This window comes from Microchirus variegatus (genome assembly GCF_963457635.1).
Source record: "Microchirus variegatus genome assembly, chromosome: 5".
NCBI lineage: Eukaryota > Metazoa > Chordata > Actinopteri > Pleuronectiformes > Soleidae > Microchirus > Microchirus variegatus.
In genome coordinates this window covers 30,495,504-30,518,669 of record NC_139806.1, presented here as the reverse complement: position 1 = coordinate 30,518,669, position 23,166 = coordinate 30,495,504, and the positions used below count along the sequence as shown (strand labels likewise).

Genomic DNA, 23,166 nt, shown 5'->3' with positions numbered 1-23,166 from the left:
TATTAACTGTTTTACATTAGTTTCACTTTCCTAATTTCTTCATTTTCACATATCTCCGTGCCCCTACACCCTGGGGCTCCACAGCGGGAAAAACGACCACCACCTACCTGCCTCCCTGGAGCCCCAGAGCGGATACCAGGGTGTTGTTGTTGTAGGAATAGCATGCTTTTACCCTGGACATTTAAGTGATTATTTATGTGTTTTTATGGTTTGTTTGCCTCCATTTACCTTTAGTTTTTGCTGCTTTTGTCCACCAAACAGTGCAAAAGTGACGTCACTGCAGCCAGAACTGTAGCCCGGGTTTGGACCTGAAGGAGGATTCATCAGCGGTAGGAATGATTATGTACAGATTATTTCTTCATCATGGCCAAATAGTAAATGTGCTCTGCTGCTTTGAGAGTTGTCCTGACCACTAGAGGGCAGACTAACATTTGGCTGACAAAGAATCAAAGTCAGACACAGAAACTGGAACACAGTGGAAGTCAAACATTTAATCAACGTACAATGTGTATATATATACATCTGTATGTATATGCACAGTTTATACAGTACGTGTAGTGACGTATACCCTGCACACCAGTGGACCTAGGACTGACTGAGGGCCAAAGGTCGTGTGGTCTGAGCCAGGCGTGGACTGGCCATAATTTAATTTAAAAAGTTATTCGCACTGGGCACGTTAACGCCGCTATAACGCATGGTGTTTCCATGACGACTGACCTGGAGAAAGATGCGCTTTTTTACCAGTTAGCTCCTTTAGCTGCGCTAGCTCCTTTAGCGTCGTTATCGTGCAGCGAACCTGTGTACTGCGTATGTGTGCCTCTGTTTATTAAAGTTTAGCTTTACTTTAGAGACTCATTTTAACCATCGTGAGTCACGTAAACATGACGTCACGCACACCTTTTTCCGGTCAGGCGTCATGGAAACACGCCATGCGCTAACGTTAGCGTCGCATAGTGCCCAGAACAAGCTATTATCAATCATTTTTTAATCGACCGCGCCCGTCTTACAGTTATTATTATCATGTAGAATTCGTCAAACATTTAGGGTTAGCTTCTTAAATGTGAATATTGTCTGGTTTCTTTGCTCCATCTGAAAAAAAATCATTAAAACTGAAAAGACATTTGGGAACATCATGATTTCCAGGTTTGATAAACACTGATCAACATTTTATCTTCATTTTATGGACAAAAAAATATTAGATTAATCAAGAAAATAATTGACAGATTGATTCTAAAAAAAAACGTATATGTCATTAAACACTGAAAAGACATCTCTAGCTGATTTCCTTTCACTTCAAGATGGACACTGAGGCACTGAGGCCAAGATGAAAGTGTCTGTGAGTCGTGAAAGAGCATTTACATTTTTAACGTGGTTAAACTCTCGTCCGTGTAGGCTGCTGCTGCTGCTGCTGCACTTTATTGACATGTTTGAAACAACACCATGTGCACATGTATCCTCTGGTATGTCATGTGTCATTCGTATAGTAGAAATAATCATGCTGGGCCGCCATGGCCAAAGATGCCGGGGCCATATTTTGGTCCCAGTCCAGTCCTGGTCTGAGCGATCCAGGAAGTGAAGGCGGAGACTCGGGCGTAGACTCCAGGTCTCTGAGGGAGACCACAGCCAATCCCAAAGGAGGTCACACCTGTGAAGAACCAATCACAGCACTGCATTTCTTCAAACCTCAGCTGCATCACAGTGTAGACATCAGGCACTGTAGCTTAGCTATTTTGTCTTTGAGCCGACTAGTCTGACTGTACCGTGACTATATTTTTCTATGGGCTGGCTGTAGTCTGACTGTCGTCTGACTGTAGCTTAGCTATTTTGTCTTTGAGTCGACTGTAGTCTGACTGTGGGCTGACTGTAGGATGATTGTAGTCTGACTGGGCTAACTGTGGAATGACTGTAGTCTGACTGCAGCTTAGCTATTTTGTCTTTGAGCGGACTGTAGTCTGACTGTAGTCTCACTGACTGTAGGCTGTGGTCTGACTGTGAGCTGGCTGTAGTCTGACTGTAGGCTGACTGTAGTGTGACTGTGGGCTAACTGACTGTCGCCTGACTGTAGTCTGTGGTCTGACTGTAGTCTGTGGTCTGACTGTAGTCTGTGGTCTAACTGTAGTCTGACTGTGGTCTGACTGTAGTCTGACTGTGGTCTGACTGTAGTCTGATTGTAGTCTGACTGTGGGCTGACTGTAGTCTGACTGTGGGCTGACTGTAGGTTGACTGTAGTCTGACTGTGGGCTGACTGTAGTCTGACTGTAGTCTGAATGTAGCTTAGCTTTTTTGTCTTTGAGCCGACTGTAGTCTACCTTAACTATATGTTTCTGTGGGCTGACTGTAGTCTGACTGTAGCAGCTATTTTGTCTTTGAGCCTACTGTAGTCTGACTGTAGCTTAGCTATTTTGTCTTTGAGCAAATTGTAGTCTGACTGTAGTCTCACTGACTGTAGGCTGTGGTCTGGCTGTAGTCTGACTGTAGTCTGACTGTAGGCTGACTGCGGGCTGACTGTAGGCTGACTGTAGGCTGACTGTGGGCTGACTTAATGTGGCTGACTGTGGGCTGACTGTAGTCTGACTGAATGTGGCTGACTGTGGGCTGACTGTAGTCTTACTGTAGGCTGACTGTGGGCTGACTGAATGTGGTTGACTGTGGGCTGACTGTAGGCTGACTGTTGTCTGACTGTTGTGTGAGCCAATGTGAGACTGACCAATCAGAGTCCAGCTTCCATCTTCCAGACAAATCAATGGACCACCAGAGTCGCCCTGGAAACGAACAAAACACTTTATTAAGCTGTTTCCTGTACTGTGCTCAGTATATATATATATGTATTATAATATAGTTTAATATAATCTCATGTGAGTTCAGGTGTGTGTTTACCTGACAGGAGTCAGCCCCTCCCTCAGGGTGTCCAGCACACACCATGCTGGAGGTGATGTTGTACTCAGGTAACAGACGCTGACACTGGTCCAGAGCCACCAGAGGAACCTGGGCCTCCTGAAGAACATCAGGGAGGGAACCTGAGAGACAGACAGACAGACGGAGGTCAAAGAGAGAGTCTGTGAGACAGACAGGTCAAAGAGAGTCCACCTGTCTCACCCTCAGAGTCTCGTCCCCACCCAGCGATGTAACACTGTTTCCCTGCAGAGACGTCGTCACCGTCAGGAGGGAAACAGAGCGGCTGGATCCAACCTGAAAAAAACAACAACACTGTTGATGTGTTTGTTGTTGATTGACAGCTGTGTTTGTCTGTGTCTGTGACTGACGGGTGAAGTTGATTGGCTGCTGCAGATGCATCATAGCGACGTCGGCCTCTTTGCTGCGTCGGTTGTAGCGTCTGTTGATGACGATGCGGTCGATTTGTCGCAGCTGAACGTCGTCAGAGTTTGTGTTACTCTGAGTGTGAAGGCCGAGCGCCGCCGTCCAGCTCTGCAGGTGGACGTTCTTCCTGTTGAGCAGGAAGTGACATCATTCATCCACGTCATAGTTTTCTATGTCATGGAGTCAGTCGCAGTTCAAAGTTTCTCACCCATAAACACAGTGAGCAGCTGTCAGCAGCCAATCACGGCCAATCAGGGAGGCTCCGCACACGTGACGCCCACGCCACTGCAGAGATGCAATCCATGGCCACGCCCCTTTCACTGCATTAGTCCCATTCACAACTCGACCAGGTTTTCTCCTGTCCTCTGATTGGTCGCTGCCCCTGGTGTCGTTGACGACTGGACGACCTCCACAAGCTGAAAAACAGAATCATCACGTCACGGAACCTGAAGAACGCGAGAAACTTGCTAATGTTAAGCTAACCGCGCTCACAATAAGTGGACATTTGCAGGGCCGTACTCACGTTTGTTGTTACAGCTCAGAGAGATCACTTTATGACTGGAGCATGTTTCACTGAAGAAGAAGAAATGTTCAATCGAAACTGTGACTCAATGTTTTCCACCTGCTTCCAGTGTCTGTGTCCTGGCCTGCAGTACCTGACTGTGGCCTCCAGGGTCCCGTTTCTGGAAAGTGTGATGATTGTAAATGGTGAATCCTGTGGCAAAGAGGGCAGGAATGAGGCCTCGCCAGACCTGCAGGATCAGACAGGTGAGAGTTACCCAGAGTTACCCTTGTCCAAGAGTGACCCGCGTCCCAGAGTGACCCGCGTCCCAGAGTTACCCGCGTCCCAGAGTGACCCGCGTCCCAGAGTGACCCGTGTCCCTGAGTTACCCGTGTCCCTGAGTTACCCGTGTCCCAGAGTTACCCATGTCCCAGAGTTACCCATGTCCCAGAGTTACACATGTCACAGAGTTACACATGTCACAGAGTTACCCGCGTCCCAGAGTTACCCGTGTCTCAGAGTTACCCACATTCCAGATTTACCCGCGTCCTTGAGTTACCCTTGTCCCAGAGTTACCCTTGTCCCAGAGTTACACTTGTCCCTGAGTGTCCCAGAGTTAACCGCGTCCCAGAGTTACCCGTGTCTCAGAGTTACCTGTGTCCCAGAGTTAACAGTGTCTCAGAGTTACCCGCATTCCAGATTTACCCGTGTCCTTGAGTTACCCTTGTCCCAGAGTTACCCTTGTCCCAGAGTTACCCATGTCCCACAGAAGTCAACCGTGTCCCACAGAAGTTACCTGTGTCCCAGGTACTGACAGGTGAAGTCAGACAGGTGAGCGGTCCAGTTGTTCGCACACACCGTAAACAGAGTCGTGCCGAGCTGAAACTGGAGACGATTGGAGCCATTCACCTGTAACACAACTAACACACACACACAGGGAATAAAGACTTGTGTCATTAAATCCACATCCGATTAAGTCTGCGATATCTGACGATAACTGACGTTTACGTAAACCACCAAAGCTCACTAAAATCAGTCTTTCAGCAGCAGGGGGCGCTCACAGTGCTGACGGTGTTGATGAATAAAGAGTGACTCACCGCAGTCGGCTTCATCCGAAGCGTCCGGACAGTCGATCACAGCGTTACACTGACCGTTACCATGGATACAACTTCCTGTTTGACACTGGAACTGATCGACTGCACATGGAGCTGTTCACACAAAAGTTCATCACTGATCCGTCTCCAAAAAATAACTGTGAACTCTGACCTTTGACTCACCTGGTGACCCCAGGTCAACCCCGGAGGTAAAGTTTGCCCTGAATCCTCGACCATGACCCGAGCTGTCTGTGAAAAACCACACCGTCATCTGATTGGTTGTTGAGAACAAGTCATGGGAGGGGCCACGGCTGCCAGTGAGGACGGCTGGATTTAAAAAAACAACAACTTCATCATCTTAATGTGTCAGGTGACGACAGAGCTGTAGAGCATTCTGGGTAAAAACAACGCCTCACCCAGTAAGGTGGAGTTAGGCCCTGCCCCGTCCCGCACCTCAACAACATCATAGTTGGCTTCGACATCAAAGTCCAGGAAGTGGAGCTGGATGTTTTGACCCAGTGAGGCGTGGAGAATCCACAGACCTGCAGCAGCAAAGCATCATGGGTAACAGGTCGTCTGTGATACCTCAATTGGGTGGCGCTAACAGCTAAGTGCCCTCTAGTGGACCACGTAGGCCTTAATTCAGATGGCCTTATGTGCTTCTAGACTTTATATTTTGGATTTGAACCGTTTTTTAAGGATGAAAGTTGAACTCCCTGAATTGTGGGTAAGAAGGGACAGCCCTAGACTTGGTGAAGGAGGGTCACACTCACACTGGGCCTTGTTCCCGTAAGATTGTGGGTAGTTTGGCGAGCTGAAAGTCGAGTTTGGCTCCCAGAGGTCGAAGGGTCCTCCACAGTCGACTGGACATATTAGAGCAAAGGGGGTGGGGTCAGATTAATCAGCTGTGGTTTGAATATCACCCGACACTGGGCGTGGCTTCCATGTATTAGCGGACACTCACCCGGTATTGGGGGCGTGGTCGTGGGAGGTGGTACAATGGTTGGTTCCGGAGGGGCGGGGCCACAGGGAAGATTCGTCAGGGCAATGTCATCGAGTGCAATGTCGTTCCTCATCCCGCCTTTTTTTAAGGCTTCAAACTCGACCTGCGGAGGTCAAAGGTCACACAGTCGTCATCACTAACCGTCAAGGATCGATGAAGCGATCGCGGTGTGATGTCACAGACTCACCGTGGCCCGCGTCGTCACGTTCAGCGTCACCTGGCCGTAGTTCCAGTTGTCGCCATAGTTACCGTCTCTCTGGAACAGGACGACAGGAAGTGACGGCGACGGCGGGACCAGCAGGAGGCGGAGACGGTGGACGTCCTCACCAAACATGTGGTACCTGTTTGTTTACATTCCAGCTCAGCTGTTTTTTCTTTCATTTGTTTACATGCGTATTTCCCAGAGTTCCCAGTTACCCATGTCCCAGAGTTACCCATGTCCTATAGTTGCCCACAGTTACCCTTGTCAAAGAGTTACCCACGTCCCAGAGTTACCCAAGTCCCAGAGTTACACGTGTCCCAGAGTTACCAGCGTTACAGAGCAACCCGCGTCACAGAGTTACCCGCGTCCCAGAGTTACCCGCGTCCCAGAGTTACACGTGTCCCAGAGTTACCCACGTCCCAGAGTTACACGTGTCGCAGAGTTACACGCGTCCCAGAGCTACCCGCGTCCCAGAGCTACCCACGTCCCAGAGTTACCCGTGTCCCAGAGCTAACCGCGTCACAGAGTTACCCGCGTCACAGAGTTACCCGCGCCACAGAGTTACCCACGTCCCAGAGTTACCCGCGTCCCAGAGTTACCCGCGTCCCAAAGTTACCCACCTCCCAGAGTTACATGTGTCCCAGAGTTAACCTTGTCCAAGAGTTACCCATGTTCCATAGTTTACATGCGTATTTCGTTTGTTTACCAGAAGCTCAGACACATAGGCTGTATGGGCGGAGTCAAGGGCGGACTCTGGATCCTGAAGCTCTTCAGCCATTGGCCAGGACTCAGTGATGTGACGATGTAGAAACCTGTGAAACGTTAGTATTTGTTTATCTGAAGCTTGTTCCTCAAGGATCGGTCATCAAAACTTCACCTTTTATGCTGATGAGCTGAGCATCGAGTCAAATGGAATGGTTCAGTCAGGGCGGAGCTACACTGGCTCCACCCACGACAGTCAGCTGATTAGGGCGAAAGAAAAATGTCACTTCCTTGCGATCGGTGTAAATATCCCATGGAAGTCGAGTGCAGTATAGTTTGGAAAGGGTAAAGGCCCTGGTACGCTTCCACGAACGGACCCAACACCGCATCCACAAACTGAAGTCCCGCCCCACTGGTAGGTGGAGTTATTAAGCAGAAAAAAAACATTTCAACAACAGAAAAAGTCTCAAAGGATAGTCATCCGAGCCTCGATGTGGCGACCCTAGAATCAGCCGACACCCCGGCGAGGAATGCGTCCTATGCCCTGCGTCCAGACTTGCACCGCCACCCGATGGTGAAGTGGGATACTACAGAACCGTGACACCACAGGCTTAAGTCCTGGGTTCGGCTTGAATTTGGACTGAGAACAGCACCTGTACTTGGTGTCGTACGACGTCATGTTGCTTCACCACGCCTACCAAGTAAAGGTACCGCTCGCGGTGGAAACACAAGGACTTCACCGGTTCAAACCGTACTGTACCGTTCTCAACAGGACTAAGTCTATATTTACACCGATCGCAGGGAAGTGAAGTGATTTTTCTGTTGCCCAATCAGATGACTGTTGTGGGTGGAACCGGTCTAGCTCCACCCTGAGCGGGAAGGGTGCTAAAAAATATGTGCTGTACCAAACCGGACTGATCCACACTCGTCTGTGGCTTATGCAGGTTCCATATGGTTTCAGTAACATGGGAACGCCCACCTGACCTCACCTGACCTCACCTGACCTCACCTGAGTTGTTGCCCAGTGTGTGGTCAACGCTGGGTCCGGTCAGCGGCGGAAACGTGGCGCCGCGGGTTCGAATCCAGTCCCCGTCGTCGTCGTGAAGCTGACTCCAGAAACAGAAGCCGTGTTCAAACGTACAGGTGAGTCTCTCCTCATCTGATACACACACACACACACACACACACTGTCAGGTAACACACTCTCTGACTCCGCCCACTTCCTGTTGTGCGGGGTGTTACCAGAGAGGTCGGACGTGTTGACGGCGTTGTAGATGGCGTTGAAACCCGACAGATTGTTGACATCGTCAGAAATAAACTCCACAGTTGCTTCGTTGGTCATCACCCACACTGTCCCCGGAGGGGCGGAGCCTGAGAGCTCAGCTGTCAATCATATCAGCATGTCAGTGCTATTGTGTGTTTGTGTGTGTGTGTGTGTGTGTGTGTGTGTGTGTGTGTGTGTGTGTGTGTTACCTGTCAGCGCTCTCTCTCTCCCCACTCCTTCATAAATCTTCACAGAGTCGGTCATTTCTTCAGTTTCAAACTGAAGGAAAGTGATTTGAACTGAGAGTCCAGAGTGAACCCTACACACACACACAGACACACATTTAAAGTGTTGTTGATTGTTGTGTAGTTGTTGTGTGCTGTTGTGTTATTGTGTTGTTGTTGTTTGTAGTTGTATAATTGTTGTTTGTTGCTGTGTACTTGTCGTTTGTTGTGTTATTGTTGTTTGTTGTTGTGTAGTTGTGTTATTGTTGTTGTTAGTTGTTATCATTGTTTGTTGTTGTGTTATTGTTGTTTGTTGTGTTATCGTTGTTTGTTATTCTTGTTTGTTGTTGTGTAGTGTTGTTTGTTGTTGTAGTTGTTTGTTATTGTGTAGTTGTTGTGTTATTGTTGTTGTGCAGTTGTGTTGTTGTTGTGTAGTTGTTTGTTGTTATCATTGTTTGTTGTTGTTTGTTGTGTTATTGTTGTTTGTTGTTGTGTAGTGTTGTTTGTTGTTGTAGTTGTTTGTTATTGTGTAGTTGTGTTATTGTTGTGCAGTTGTGTTGTTGTTTGTTATTGTGTAGCTGTTGTGTTATTGTTGTTTGTTGTTGTGTAGTTGTTGTTTGTTGTGCAGTTGTTTGTTGTGTTGTTGTTCATTGTGGTGTTGTTGTGCAGCTGTTTGTTGTTGTATAGTTGTTGGTTGTTGTGTTATTGTTGTTTGTTGTGTTGTTGTTGTGCAGTTGTTTGTTGGGTTATTGTTGTGTAGTTGTTTATTGTGTTATTGTTGTGTAGTTGTTGTTGTTGTTGTGTAGTTGTTGTGTTATTGACCTGATGATCCAGCGACAGCGACTGTTGTTGTCGTACGTCTCTGAAACGCCTGACGAGCTGAACGATCCGCTGGCTCCTCCCAGCACAAACTGTCCGTCACAAGTCGTTGCTATTGAGATGAGAGTGACGACAACATTGTCAGATAAATCAGCTGTTTGTTAATAATCAATAATGTAGCAAACGTAGCAAACGGGTCGTTCACCGACCGCAGAGCGCATCGTCTTCATCGGAGGCGTCTGGGCAGTCGTCGACTCCATCGCAGAAACGATCGATCAGAGCACACGTGGATCGATCGGCGCAGAGTCTCTGGTCAGGACCACAGGTTACTATGGAAACACAGGAAGTGATGTCATCACTGGTGACTCACCTGCTTCTCATCACCTGACTCAGCGCTTACCTGTCGCTGTGACGGCCGTCGTCCACGCTGTCGTCCATGATGTGGTCCCCGATGTCGTCCACGCTGTCGTCCACGCTGTCGTCCACGCTGTCGTCCACGCTGTCGTCGACAACATTGTCAGATAAATCAGCTGTTTGTTAATAATCAATAATGTAGCAAACGTAGCAAACGGGTCGTTCACCGACCGCAGAGCGCATCGTCTTCATCGGAGGCGTCTGGGCAGTCGTCGACTCCATCGCAGAAACGATCGATCAGAGCACACGTGGATCGATCGGCGCAGAGTCTCTGGTCAGGACCACAGGTTACTATGGAAACACAGGAAGTGATGTCATCACTGGTGACTCACCTGCTTCTCATCACCTGACTCAGCGCTTACCTGTCGCTGTGACGGCCGTCGTCCACGCTGTCGTCCATGATGTGGTCCCCGATGTCGTCCACGCTGTCGTCCACGCTGTCGTCCACGCTGTCGTCCACGCTGTCGTCCACGCTGTCGTCCCCGTCGCCTCGTCCTGTTTCTCTGCAGGAAAATGTTTACTTTACAACCTTTATTCACCGTGACCTCACTGTCGTGGTTACCTGTGATTTGGACGCTCTTCCTGTCAATCACCAATCCCCTGCCGTCGACCTCCGCAAGTCCCGCCTCCAACTGCCGCTTCACCTCGTTCACGTCAAGGCGTTGCTGAAAGCGCAGGTCAAAGGTCACGGCCACACTGCCCTGACTGACGACACAGATGGATCAGAATGATCAAAGTGATCAGGTGATCGATGATCAGTGTAAATGTTATTGATCTGACCTGAAGTGTAAAACCTGACAGGAAGTGAAGAGTCGTCCGACATCACCGAGTCTGAACGAGTCCGACACCTGTCGACCAATCACACGCCACACAGTCACATTTTAAAATAAGACTGCTGGGTTTTTTTGGGGAGAAATTTTATCTTTCAAAATAAAAGCTGCCTATATTTTCATTTCAAAATAAAACCTGAACATGTTTTTATCAGCTGCAGGTGTTATCTTTCAAAATAAAAGCTGCCTATGTTTTCATTTCAAAATAAAACCTAAAAAAATGAGACATTTTCAAAATAAAACCTGAAAATGCTTCTTTCTTTTTTTTTCTTTTTTTTTAAATATCATCTTCAGATGTTATATTTCAAAAATAAAAGCTACCCATGTTTTTATTTCAAAATAAAACCTGAAAATGTTTTTATCAGCTGCAGGTGTTATCTTTCAAATTAAAAGCTGCAGATATTTTCATTTCAAAATAAAACGTGGGGGGAAAATTTCAAAACAAAATCTGAAAATGTTCTGTTTTTAAAAATAAATAAATATATATTTCAAAATGAAAGCTGCAGATGTTTTTATTTCAAAATAAAACCTGAAAGAAAAATTCAAATATCATCTTCAGATGTTATCTTTCAAATGTTTTTTTTCCAAAATAAAAGCCTGTGGTCTCACCACCAGTTGGACGTCGTAGGCCAGAGCTTTAAAGGACACACTGCTGGAGTTCCTCAGCTCCTCGGAGAACTCCACTCCGTCCGTGATCACCAGTCGACCGCTCAGCGTCACAGGCTCAACGGCACCTCGGCACAAACATCAGCGACATGAGCACTGATCGATGACGTCCTGATCTGATCGGATCAAGAAGATCAGACTGTGTCTTACCTGCAGGTGTCAGACTCGTCCACGTGACCACGATCAGCGCGACGCAGCAGATCAGAAGAAGGCAGGAAACCACGGAGAGGAGGAACTCCAGAGACGAGCAGCGCCGTGCCATAGATGAAGCTAATACACCGCGGATGAAGCTAATACACCATCGAAGAAGCTAATACACCGCGGATGAAGCTAATACACCGTGGCTGGATGAGAAGAGCGAGGTCAGTTCTTTAGTTCTCTGTCAGGAGCAAAGTGAAGCTGTCTGAGCCGTTTTGCTGCTTTTATTGAGCTGAGAATGATGAATGACTTGTTATCAAAGCATTCGCTCATAAAACCAATAATACGTTTACGCGTGTTTACGTCTTCACGGTCGACCTGTCCACACATGACTGATGATCCTCCACCAGCTTATCAGTCAGTGAGATGCTGACTCACCAACCTTCACGTTCAAGGCATGTTCTACACTGAAGTCTGTCAACCACTCACTCTCACACACCAAAGACACTCACTCTCACACACCTAAGTCACTCGCTCTCCCACACCAAAGTCACTCGCTCTCCCACACCAAAGTCACTCGCTCTCCCACACCAAAGTCACTCACTCTCACCCACCAAAGTCACTCGCTCTCCCACACCAAAGTCACTCACTCTCCTTCACCAAAGTCACTCACTCTCCCACACCAAAGTCACTCACTATCCCACACCAAAGTCCATAGAGAAAATCAGTGATTTTAACATCACAGCACACAGGAGTTCACAGGAGTTGTTGATCCACTTCTGCCTCCATCACTAACTTACAATGACTGATTTTAGTGAATTCAGCTTTAGACTTAAATCAGTGACACAAAGAGACCACACGAGGCAGCAGAGGACCAGCAGCTCCTGTGTCCCTGTGAGCTAAAATCACTGGTTTTCTCTATGGACTTTGGTGTGGGCGGTTTACAAACATGTTCCTGAACACACACACACACACAAGCACACACACACACACACACACACACACACCTCTCACTTGTTTATCACAATCTAAAGTCCAGATCCCATAAACCTGTCAGGTAATCTCCTCTAATCTGGCTCCACCCCCTGCACTCACCTGTCACCTGTCAGCTGATTGACATGCATGAGGTCACGCTGAAGATATAACTGCAATAAACGTTTTTATGTAATAAAAGTTACAAGTTAAAACCTGAACAACACCCGTTAACCAGCTAACTATGTGGTTAACCTAAACTAAACCACTTTTTACTGCAGGTTCTCAAACTCACAGGAGAACCCAATAAGACAACATTTCCCATGATCCCACACTGCGTCCTGATATCAACAGTGACACCTAGTGGCAACTGTGTTTGACAAAGTTTTAGAATCAGCTGATTTTATTTTGACACTGTAAAAAACAAAAAAAACAATAACAAATCAATGTCCTCAAATGTAATAACTTGGGTCTGTGATGTCATTTCCTGTCTCCTCCTCATCGTCAGGTCACAGGTGAAATGACGTTTCCTCCTGCAGCTGCATGTGAACGAACCACGGGGACGGCTTCCTGGCTCTGCCCACAGACCCGAGGTTTCCTGACTCCGCCCACAGACGCCCAGGCTTCCTGGCTCCGCCCACAGACCTCCAGGCTTCCTGGCTCCGCCCACAGACGTTGGCGTATTCGCTTAAGTTTTATTTGAACATCGCAAACTTCGTTTTCAGAAGTCAATGTCTTCATCCTGGTCATGATCTTGGTCTTGGTCTTGGTCTTGGTCTTGGTCTTGGTCTTGGTCTTGGTCTTGGTCCTGGACCTGGACCTGAACTTTGTCTTAGTCTTGGTCTTGGTCTTAGTACTAGTCCTGGACTTGGTCCAGGTATTGGTCTTTTTCCTGGGCTATGTCTATATCTCTTGGTCTTGGTCTTGGTCTTGGTCTTGGTCTTGGTCTTGGTCTTGGTCTTGGTCCTGGACCTGGACCTGGACCTGAACTTGGTCTTGGTTTTGGTCTTAGTACTAGTCCTGGACTTGGTCCAGGTATTGGTCTTTTTCCTGGGCTATGTCTATATCTCTTGGTCTTGGTCTTGGTCTTGGTCCTGGACCTAAACTTGGTCTTGGTGCTAGTCTTAGTACTAGTCCTGGACTTGGTCCAGGTATTGGCCTTTTTCCTGGGCTATGTCTATATGTCTTGGTCTTGGTCTTGGTCTTGGTCTTGGTCTTGGTCCTGGACCTGGACCTGGACCTGAACTTGGTCTTGGTTTTGGTCTTAGTGCTAGTCCTGGACTTGGTCCAGGTATTGGCCTTTTTCCTGGGCTATATCTATATCTCTTGGTCTTGGCCCTGGACCTGAACATGGTCTTGGTCTTGGTCTTGGTCCTGGACTTGAATATGGTCTTGGTCTTGGTCCTGAACCTGAATATGGTCTTGCTCTTAGTCCTGGTCTTGGTCCTGGTCTTGGTCCTTGGTCTTGGATGAGTAGGTCATGAGTGTTGGTAGATGTTCCTCATCACTGGCTCCTCTTCTTCATCACAGAGCTCTGAGGACCAGATCAGGAGGCGGAGTCAGGTAAACGGTCTCTTAGCAACATCTGATGTGATGATGACATCATTACCTCCTCTGCTTAGCTCCTCCTCTTCCTCTTGCTCTTCTTCTTCTTCTTCTCGGCACTCGTCGATGTTCCTGTACGCCGCCTGAGGAGACAAACACACACGCCGAGGTCACCTGAGGTCACCTGAGGAGCCCTGAGGTCACCTGAGGTCACCTGAGGAACCCTGAGGTCACCTGAGGAACTCTGCGCTCTGATTGGTTCTCACCTTGTCACTGCTGGAGGGGAGGAGCCTGTTGATGAGCTGACCAATGGTTTTGAAGGTGGGTCTGTGGGTGGGCTCCAGACTCCAGCACAGCATCATCAGCTGGTACCTGAGCATGACATGTGACCACAAGTGAGTCGCCTTCAAAATAAAAGCCTTCATCTGCAACAGTGACACGGCGGATGTCCTCACATCTCAGCTGGAGCAAAGTCTGGTGCAGCCATGTGGTGGCCATCTTTGATCATCTTGTAGAAGTTGGTATCCACGGCGATATTTGGATACGGACTCTTACCTGAGTGACGGATTAATAACGATGCTATCGATCATCTATATTGGTCAAAGTTAGCGGTAAGCAGTATCGAGCGGCGTCACTCACCAAGAGAGAAGATCTCCCACAGGAGAACGCCATACGACCACACGTCGCTCTGCACCGTGTACACGCACTGGAAGATGCTTTCCGGCGCCATCCACTTCACTGGGAGACGAGCCTTTCACAATAAAACACAGGAAATGTGTTTTATAAAAGTACAGGAAGAGGCCAAACAGGAGACGTCACAGTCGTCGTCGTTTACGGACATTTCCCTGCACGATGTAGCTGTCGTCGTTGCGAATGTCTCGAGCCAAACCGAAGTCGCAGATCTTGGCGACGCCGCGGTCGGTGAGCAGGACGTTCCTCGCCGCGACGTCTCTGTGGATACACTGAGACAGACAGACAGGTGAGGGACAGACAGGTGAGGGACAGACAGGTGGGTCCACCTCGACGTGTCTGTTTACTTACGTTCCTGTTGGACAGGAAGTCCAGACCCTGAGCCACCTGGTAGGAGAACCTGATCAGGTCGCCCACAGACACGCTGTCTGTCTGCACACCTGAGAGACAGACAGGAGGTGAGGTGAGACAGGTGAGAGCTCACAGACACAGAGCACAGGTGAGTTCTGCTGAGTTACCCTGATGCATTTGTCCTGGACTCAGAACGGGCAGCATCTCCTGGTACTCTGAGCAGCAAGAGATCCCACTGTCACTGCAACACATGCCAATGATGGGAGATTTAGTAGTAGTACTAGTACCAGAGGTACCAGAAGTACAGTGCTGGTTGTACCACAGGTACAAGATGAACCAGTTGTACCAGAGATTACAGTAATACCACCAGAAGTCCCAGTGGGATAAAGGTATCAGAGGTAGTGATCGTACCTATAGTACCAGTTGTACCTGGGTTCCCTGTAGTGCTAGAAGTACCAATAGTACCAATTGAACCAGTTGCACCAGAGATTCCAGTGGTGGTTTAGGTACCAGAAGTACCAGTGGTACCAGAAGTACCCGAGGTTCCAGTGGTACCAGAAGTACCAGTGGTACTGTTTAACCAGATGTTCCAGTGGTGGTTTAGGTACCAGAAATACCAGAGGTACCAGAAGTACCAGTGGTACTGTGATACCAGAGATTCCAATGGTGGTTTAGGTAACAGAAGTACCAGTGGTACTGTGGTACCAGAGGTTCCAGTGGTACCAGAGGTTCCAGTGGTACTGTGGTACCAGAGGTTCCAGTGGTACTGTGGTACCAGAGGTTCCAGTGGTGGGTTAGGTATCAGAAGTACCAGTGGTACTGTGGTACCAGAGGTTCCAGTGGCTGTTTAGGTTCCAGAAGTACCAGTGGTACTGTGGTACCAGAGATTCCAATGGTGGTTAAGGTAACAGAAGTACCAGTGGTACTGTGGTACCAGAGTTTCCAGTGGTACCAGTGGTACCAGAAGTACCAGTGGTATTGTGGTACCAGAGATTCCAATGGTGGGTTAGGTATCAGAAGTACCAGTGGTACTGTGGTACCAGAGGTTCCAGTGGCTGTTTAGGTACCGGAAGTACCAGTAGTACTGTGGTACCAGAGATTCCAATGGTGGTTTAGGTACCAGACGTACCAGTGGAACTGTGGTACCAGAGGTTCCAGTGGTACCAGTGGTACCAGAAGTACCAGTGGTACTATTGTACCAGAGCTTCCAGTGGTGGTTTAGGTACCAGAAGTACCAGAGGTACCAGAAGTACCAGTGGTACCAGTGGTACTGTGGTACCAGGGGTTCCAGTGGTGGTTTAGGTACCAGAAGTACCAGTGATACTGTGGTACCAGATGTTCCAGTGGTGGTTTAGGTACCAGAAGTACCAGTGGTACTGGGGTACCAGAGGTTCCAGTGGGACAAAGGTATCAGAGGTACTAGAAGTACCATAAGTATCAGGTTGACAGAGCCTCCAACAGTACCAGTTGTACCAGTAATGCTAGTGGTACCAGAAGTACCAATACTACCAAATTGTACCAGTTGCACCAGAGGTACCATTGGTGTTACAGGTACCAGAAGGTAAGAGAAGTTCTAGAGGCACCAGTGCAACCACATATACCAGAAGTACCCTTAACATAAAAACTACAACTACAACTACCAGTAGTATTACTTGTACTAGAGGTACAGTGGTACCAGCAGGACTTGTACTTTATGATGACAATGAAGCAGAGAAGTTCTGACCTCCTGAGTCTGGCATTTTGAGTGGCGGCCATGTTCTTGTAGAACACCTCCTCCTCCACTTCGTTCATGCTCAAAATGGATGTAATGAAGTCATGTGCGTGAGCCCGCAGGAAGTTGAGCAGGTCGCCATGGCTACAGTACTCTGTAATCATCAGCATGGGGCCTGACGGGGTCAAAGGTCAAAGGTTAGGGAGCTGATCTGGTCACTGTATGTCCATATCTTATGAAGAACATAGCTTCACCTCCGCGTGTGCAGGCTCCCAGCAGGTTGACGATGTTGTCATGGTAACCGAGATGACCGAGGATCTTCAGCTCCGACATCAGCGCTTCGCGTTCCTCGGCGTGAGCACTCGCTGTCGTGAACACATGACATCGTTAGCGCGTGACACGTGTGAGGCGGCGCGAAGGTGACGGTGCGCGGACGTACGTTTCAGCATCTTCACGGCGACTCTTGTGACGTCGTTGTCGGTTCCCAGTCCGTATGCCGTCGCCTCGACAACCTTTCCAAATGCCCCTGAACCCAGAACAGCACCTGATACCACGAGAGGTCAAAGGTCACTGCTCCAGGACTGACACACACACACACACACACATAAAGACCGTTGTGTACCAAGGCGGAGTTTGTCTCGTGGAAACTCCCACTTCTGGTTGTACGGCAGCTGCGTGGGGTCAACAAACGTGTAGTTGTTTCCGTCCGTGCTCTCGATGATCTTCCAGCGAATCTCGTATTTAGGTTTCTGAAAGAAACAGGAAAAGGACGTTTAATTTAAATGGAACATACATGTTCCAGGGTTTAAAGTAAAAAAGAAAAAGAATGTCCTCATGGTTAAAAAAGAAAATTCTATGTTCCACATTTTAAACTTGAAGTTCAAATAAAAACAAACATGTTCTGCTTTTTATTGCTGAAGTTAACAAAAATCCATGTTCCGGGTTTTAAACCTGAACTAAAAAATGCATGTTTTGGGGATTCAAAACTCAATGTTCCGGGTTTTCAACCTGACGTTTAAAATCCATGTGCCGGGTTTTAAACCTGACGTCAAAAATCCATGTTCCGGGTTTTAAACCTGATGTTAAAATTCCATGTTCCGGGATTTAAACCTGACGTTAAAATTCCATGTGCCAGGTTTTAAACCTGACGTAAAAAATCCATGTTCCGGGTTTTAAACCTGATGTTAAAATTCCATGTTCCGGGTTTTAAACCTGACGTTAAAATTCCATGTTCCGGGGTTTAAACCTGACGTTAAAAATCCATGTTCTGGGTTTTAAACCTGACCTTAAAAATCCATGTTCCGGGTTTTAAACCTGACGTTAAAATTCCATGTTCCGGGTTTTAAACCTGATGTTAAAAGTCCATGTTCCGGGTTTTAAACCTGACGTTAAAAATCCATGTTCCCGGTTTTAAACCTGACCTTAAAAATCTATGTTCCAGGTTTTAATTGTGAAGGCGAAAGTCCATGTTCCGGGTTTTATGGCGTGTTTACCCCTCGTATAAAACCTTTTCCAAACACTTTCTTTCTTTAACGACTTGTTTCCAGACAAACCTGTTTCCACTTGTAACAGACGACCAATAGCAGGAGGAGGAGGGCGGCGGCCGCACTCATAGCACCAATCAGAGCCGGCGTGAGGGGCGTCGCCGGTTCTGCCGCAGGACCTGAAAACACAGCAGCTAGCCGTCATCACCGCGCTGCGTCCGTCACGTGACGCCTGTCACCGCTGACACTTACGGCGACTGAAGGCGCGCCGCGACTCTCCCAGCTGATTGTAGGCCACGCACTCCACGGTGACCTCATCGCCGGCCGAGAGTTGGATCTGTGATGTCACATCCTCTTCCTGTGAGGTCACGGTAGCTGGAAGCAGCCGGTGGGCGGAGACATCTCCACACCTGTGAACGTGTTTTAGCGCATGTCACAAACATGTCTGTTTACAAACCACCTGTCCGCCATGACCCTCGCAGCCTGTAGGGGGAACTGTGTTACGTACGTGTCCTGTGCCCCGGGGCACGTCACCCACAGGACAGTGGGAGGAGGATATCCAGAGCTGCTGCAGGTCAGCGTGTCGTTCTGCCGACTCACCACAGCGCGAGGAGAACCTGACGGAGCAGCGTAAACAGGAAGTGATCACGTGATCGCAGGAAGGAACGAAAGGAAACAAAAGTTTTTCTTACGGTAGATTCGAAGGTCGACGTTCTGTGAACCGCTGAAGAATGAGTTTGAGAAATTGAACGAGTATCGACCTTCATCCCCCTGACGGACGCGCCGCAGCAGCAGGCCCGCCTCAGACCTGGAACATCCACAATACCACTTTAACAACCACGAGAACCAATAATACCACCTTAACAACCAGTAGAAACAGTAATACCTTAATAGAGCTTAGCACCAGATGCTCTAACAAACATGAGAACCAGTAATACCACCTTAACAACCAGTACAAACAGTGATACCACCTTAATAGAGCTTAGCACCATAAATACTACCTTAACAACCACTAGAACCAATAATACCACCTTAATGGAGCTTAACACCACAAATACTACCTTAACAACCACTAGAACCAATAATACCACCTTAATGGAGCTTAACACCACAAATACTACATTAACAACCACTAGAACCAATAATACCACCTTAACAACCAGTAGAAACAGTAATACCACCTTAATACAGCTTAGCACCAGATGCTCTAACAAACATGAGAACCAGTAATACCACCTTAACCAAGCTTAACACCACAAATACCACCTTAACAACCACTAGAACCAATAATACCACCTTAACAACCAAGAGAACCAGTAATACCACCTTAACAACCAGTAGAAACAGTAATACCACCTTAATAGAGCTTAGCACCAGATGCTCTAACAAACATGAGAACCAGTAATACCACCTTAACAACCAGTAGAAACAGTAATACCACCTTAATAGAGCTTAGCACCCGATGCTCTAACAAACATGAGAACCAGTAATACCACCTTAATCGAGCTTAACACCACAAATACTACCTTAACAACCAGTAGAAACAGTAATACCACCTATATAGAGCTTAGCACCAGATGCTCTAACAAACATGAGAACCAGTAATACCACCTTAATTGAGCTTAACACCACAAATACTACCTTAACAACCACTAGAACCAATAATACCACCTTAACAACTAAGAGAACCAATAATACCACCTTAACAACCAAGAGAACCAGTAATACCACCTTAACAACCAGTAGAAACAGTAATACCACCTTAATAGAGCTTAGCACCAGATGCTCTAACAAACATGAGAACCAGTAATACCACCTTAACAACCAGTAGAAACAGTAATACCACCTTAATAGAGCTTAGCACCAGATGCTCTAACAAACATGAGAACCAGTAATACCACCTTAATCGAGCTTAACACCACAAATACTACCTTAACAACCAGTAGAAACAGTAATACCACCTATATAGAGCTTAGCACCAGATGCTCTAACAAACATGAGAACCAGTAATACCACCTTAATTGAGCTTAACACCACAAATACTACCTTAACAACCACTAGAACCAATAATACCACCTTAACAACTAAGAGAACCAATAATACCACCTTAACAACCAAGAGAACCAGTAATACCACCTTAACAACCAGTAGAAACAGTAATACCACCTTAATAGAGCTTAGCACCAGATGCTCTAACAAACATGAGAACCAGTAATACCACCTTAACAACCAGTAGAAACAGTAATACCACCTTAATAGAGCTTAGCACCAGATGCTATAACAAACATGAGAACCAGTAATACCACCTTAATCGAGCATTATTAGCATCAATAATACCACCTTTAAAAAAACCTAAGCGCCAACAATACCACCTTAACAAATATGAGTACCTGAAATACCACCTTAAAAATTATATCAGATGAACAAATCTAAATTCTTTAACACATGTTTAGCAAATGTTAAAACCAACAATTCCAAACCAACAAACTTTAAGGTGGAATTTAGTCACTTTCCTCATGTTAGCCTGTGGTAGTTTGCATGCTAGCCTATATTTGTTAGCAGTCTAACCTGTAGCCATTAGCGGTGTAGCTCTCCTCATACACTGTGTTGTTGCTGTTGTCTGAGGGCGTGGCCCAAGCCTGGCTCCTGATTGGAGGATACGCCTCGATCACGAACTTTAGCGTCACGTCACGTCCTTCGTTCACCTCCACCCTGATGTTGCCGCTAATGTTAGCATTGGTAGCAACATCCTCGTCTGTTCCATTGGGACTGACATTAGCGATCATGCTAATGTTGGTGTTTAGCTCCTCTGACATGCTGCTAGCATTAGCAAACATGGTCCTGGTGTTGGCATTAGCATGCTGTAGTGGCTGCATGTAGATGATCAGGTACGGGCGATCTAGAGAGAGAGAGAGAGTTACTGCTCAAGTTAATGTTGCTGAGTTACTGAGTTACTAAGTTACTGAGTTACTAAGTTACTGAGTTACTGAGTCACTGAGTTACTGAGTCACTGAGTCACTGAGTTACTGAATCACTTAGTTCCTGAATCAATAAGTCACTGAGTTACTGAATCACTAAGTTACTGAATCACTGAGTTACTAACTTACTGAGTCACTGAGTTACTCAATCACTGAGTTACTGAGTCACTAAATCACTGAGTTACTCAATCACTGAGTTACTGAGTCACTAAATCACTGAGTTACTGAGTCACTGAGTTACTAACATACTGAGTCACTAACTTACTGAGTTACTGAATCACTAAGTTACTAAATTACTGAGTTACTGAGTCACTGAATCACTAAGTCACTGAGTCACTGAGTTACTAAGTTACTGAGTTACTAATTTACTGAGTTACTGAGTCACTGAATCACTAAGTCACTGAGTTACTGAATCACTGAGTTACTGAGTTACTGAGTTACAGAGTTACTGAGTCACTGAGTTACTAAGTAAGTTACTGAGTCACTGAGTTACTAAGTTACTGAATCACTAAGTCACTGAGTCACTGAGTTACTAAGTTACTGAGTTACTAATTTACTGAGTTACTGAGTTACTGAGTCACCGAATCACTAAGTCACTGAGTTACTGAATCACTGAGTAACTGAGTTACTGAGTTACTGAGTTACTGAGCTACAGAGTTACTGAGTCACTGAGTTACTAAGTAAGTTACTGAGTCACTGAGTTACTAAGTTACTGTATCACTGAGTCACTGAGTCACTGAGTTAGAGAGTTCTTTTTACCCAGAACTCTCAGCTGTGCGGTTGCCGTGGCGACCCCAGCTTCGTTGACAGCCGTACAGGTGAACGTTCCTCTGTGTGTGTGAGTGACAGCTGAGACGACCACCGTGCTGTTGACGTACATGCGGTGGTTACTATAGCAACGACTGATGCTCGTGTTCAGCGTCTGGAACAGAGGAAGACAACCGTGACCTCTGACCTCTGACCTCTGACTTGTGGAACCTCTCACTGCTCACCTGTATGTGGGGGTGTGTCCACGTGATGTTGTACAGGTGGGAGGGGTTACTGCTCAGACATGTGACCTGGAACTGTTCACCTTCAAGACGGACAAACTCTCTCTGACTGACAGACACAGAGGGAGGGAGGCTGAGCCCTGCAGACAGACAGACAGGTGAGAGACAGACAGGTCAGAGACAGACAGGTGAGAGATAGAGACAGGTGGACGCAGACAGACAGGTGAGAGAGACAGACAGGTCAGACAGACGGATGGACAAAGACAGGTGAGGGACAGACAGACAGGTCAGAGACAAACAGACAGGTGAGGGAGAGACAGAAAGGTAAGAGACAGACAGGTCAGACGGACAGGTGAGAGACAGACAGGTGGACATAGACAGACAGACAGGTCAGACAGACAGGTGGACACAGACAGACAGACAGGTACAGGTCTTACTGGGCAGCACCAGCAGGTCGACAGGTGCAGATTGGACCTGTCTCCCATCCTTCAGACCCGAACAGACGTAGCGTCCGTTAAACGTCCTCTGGACGTCTCGGATGAGGACGCCGCTGCGGCGGTTAAATGTCACGTTCATGCCCTGGGGCAGACTCCGCCCCCTGCTCTCTGATTGGAAGGTGAGGTTTGTGACAGACGGGTCAGTCAGCTGACACTTGAACAGGAAGTCCTGGCCTTCTTTGACGCGCGGGACGCCACGAGACGTCTCGAAGACGCTGGAGGTGTGGCCCGGGTCTGTGGGGGGAGGGGCTATGAGAAAAGGAAGTTCCAGGACTTGTTGGGGGGGGGGGCGTGGCCTCAGCAGTACTAACCTTTGACGTACAGGTGGATCCAGGTGTGCAGGTGCTGCAGGTTGTGGGCGGAGTAACTGCATCGGTACGTCCCCGTGTGTCTCGACACTGACCTCGTGACCTCTAGCGGATCAGGGAGGAGCTGGCGGTACTGCAGGCGAAACGCCGTGCTGGACCAGCGCACTGCGCCATCGCCACGGCAACGCAGCATGAAGGCAGAGCCAGCCGTGACAACCGTCTCCGATTGGTTGAGCAGCAAATCATCGTTGAGGTGGATCACGGGAGGATGAAGAAGATCTGAAAGAAAGAAACAAGGAGTAAAGAGCAGTTCTGCTGCTTCCAGTGGACACAGAGTGAACAACAGCCACGTTACACTGGAACACAAAGACAGGACGACTGAGTTTATGGTTCAACAAAAACTTTATTTAAAAATCACTGGTTTACTGGTTAACAGTTCATCTCATTGGTTAATGCAGTGTTTAT

At 47.5% G+C, this 23,166-nt stretch overlaps 2 protein-coding genes across 2 annotated transcripts; both read right to left on the bottom strand.

Moving 5' to 3' along the window:
- Positions 1-1,493: 1,493 nt before the first annotated feature.
- On the bottom strand, positions 1,494-11,300 carry tmprss15 (transmembrane serine protease 15; the record flags this gene model as incomplete). The annotated part of the gene is made up of 28 exons (XM_083889720.1): positions 1,494-1,645; positions 2,708-2,762; positions 2,878-3,017; positions 3,097-3,189; positions 3,264-3,445; positions 3,527-3,734; positions 3,842-3,891; positions 3,975-4,070; positions 4,617-4,740; positions 4,918-5,028; positions 5,098-5,241; positions 5,331-5,456; positions 5,688-5,777; positions 5,879-6,020; positions 6,105-6,258; positions 6,826-6,931; positions 7,831-7,980; positions 8,064-8,199; positions 8,320-8,404; positions 9,132-9,240; positions 9,338-9,435; positions 9,529-9,627; positions 9,710-9,811; positions 9,905-10,037; positions 10,105-10,247; positions 10,323-10,390; positions 10,982-11,106; positions 11,189-11,300. The coding sequence occupies 28 exons, from the start codon at positions 11,298-11,300 to the stop codon at positions 1,494-1,496; spliced, it is 3,333 nt and encodes a 1,110-aa protein (XP_083745846.1).
- A 1,247-nt stretch (positions 11,301-12,547) lies between these two features.
- On the bottom strand, positions 12,548-23,142 carry csf1rb (colony stimulating factor 1 receptor, b; the record flags this gene model as incomplete). The annotated part of the gene is made up of 22 exons (XM_083889719.1): positions 12,548-13,682; positions 13,758-13,836; positions 13,960-14,065; positions 14,149-14,248; positions 14,333-14,444; positions 14,533-14,655; positions 14,735-14,823; positions 14,902-14,975; positions 16,458-16,620; positions 16,700-16,810; positions 16,885-16,989; positions 17,068-17,194; positions 17,999-18,096; positions 18,182-18,339; positions 18,438-18,546; positions 18,622-18,737; positions 20,498-20,828; positions 21,667-21,829; positions 21,900-22,036; positions 22,334-22,627; positions 22,705-22,980; positions 23,136-23,142. 22 exons carry the CDS (start codon positions 23,140-23,142, stop codon positions 13,627-13,629), a joined length of 2,934 nt encoding a protein of 977 aa, XP_083745845.1. The 3' UTR covers positions 12,548-13,626.
- Positions 23,143-23,166: the final 24 nt, after the last annotated feature.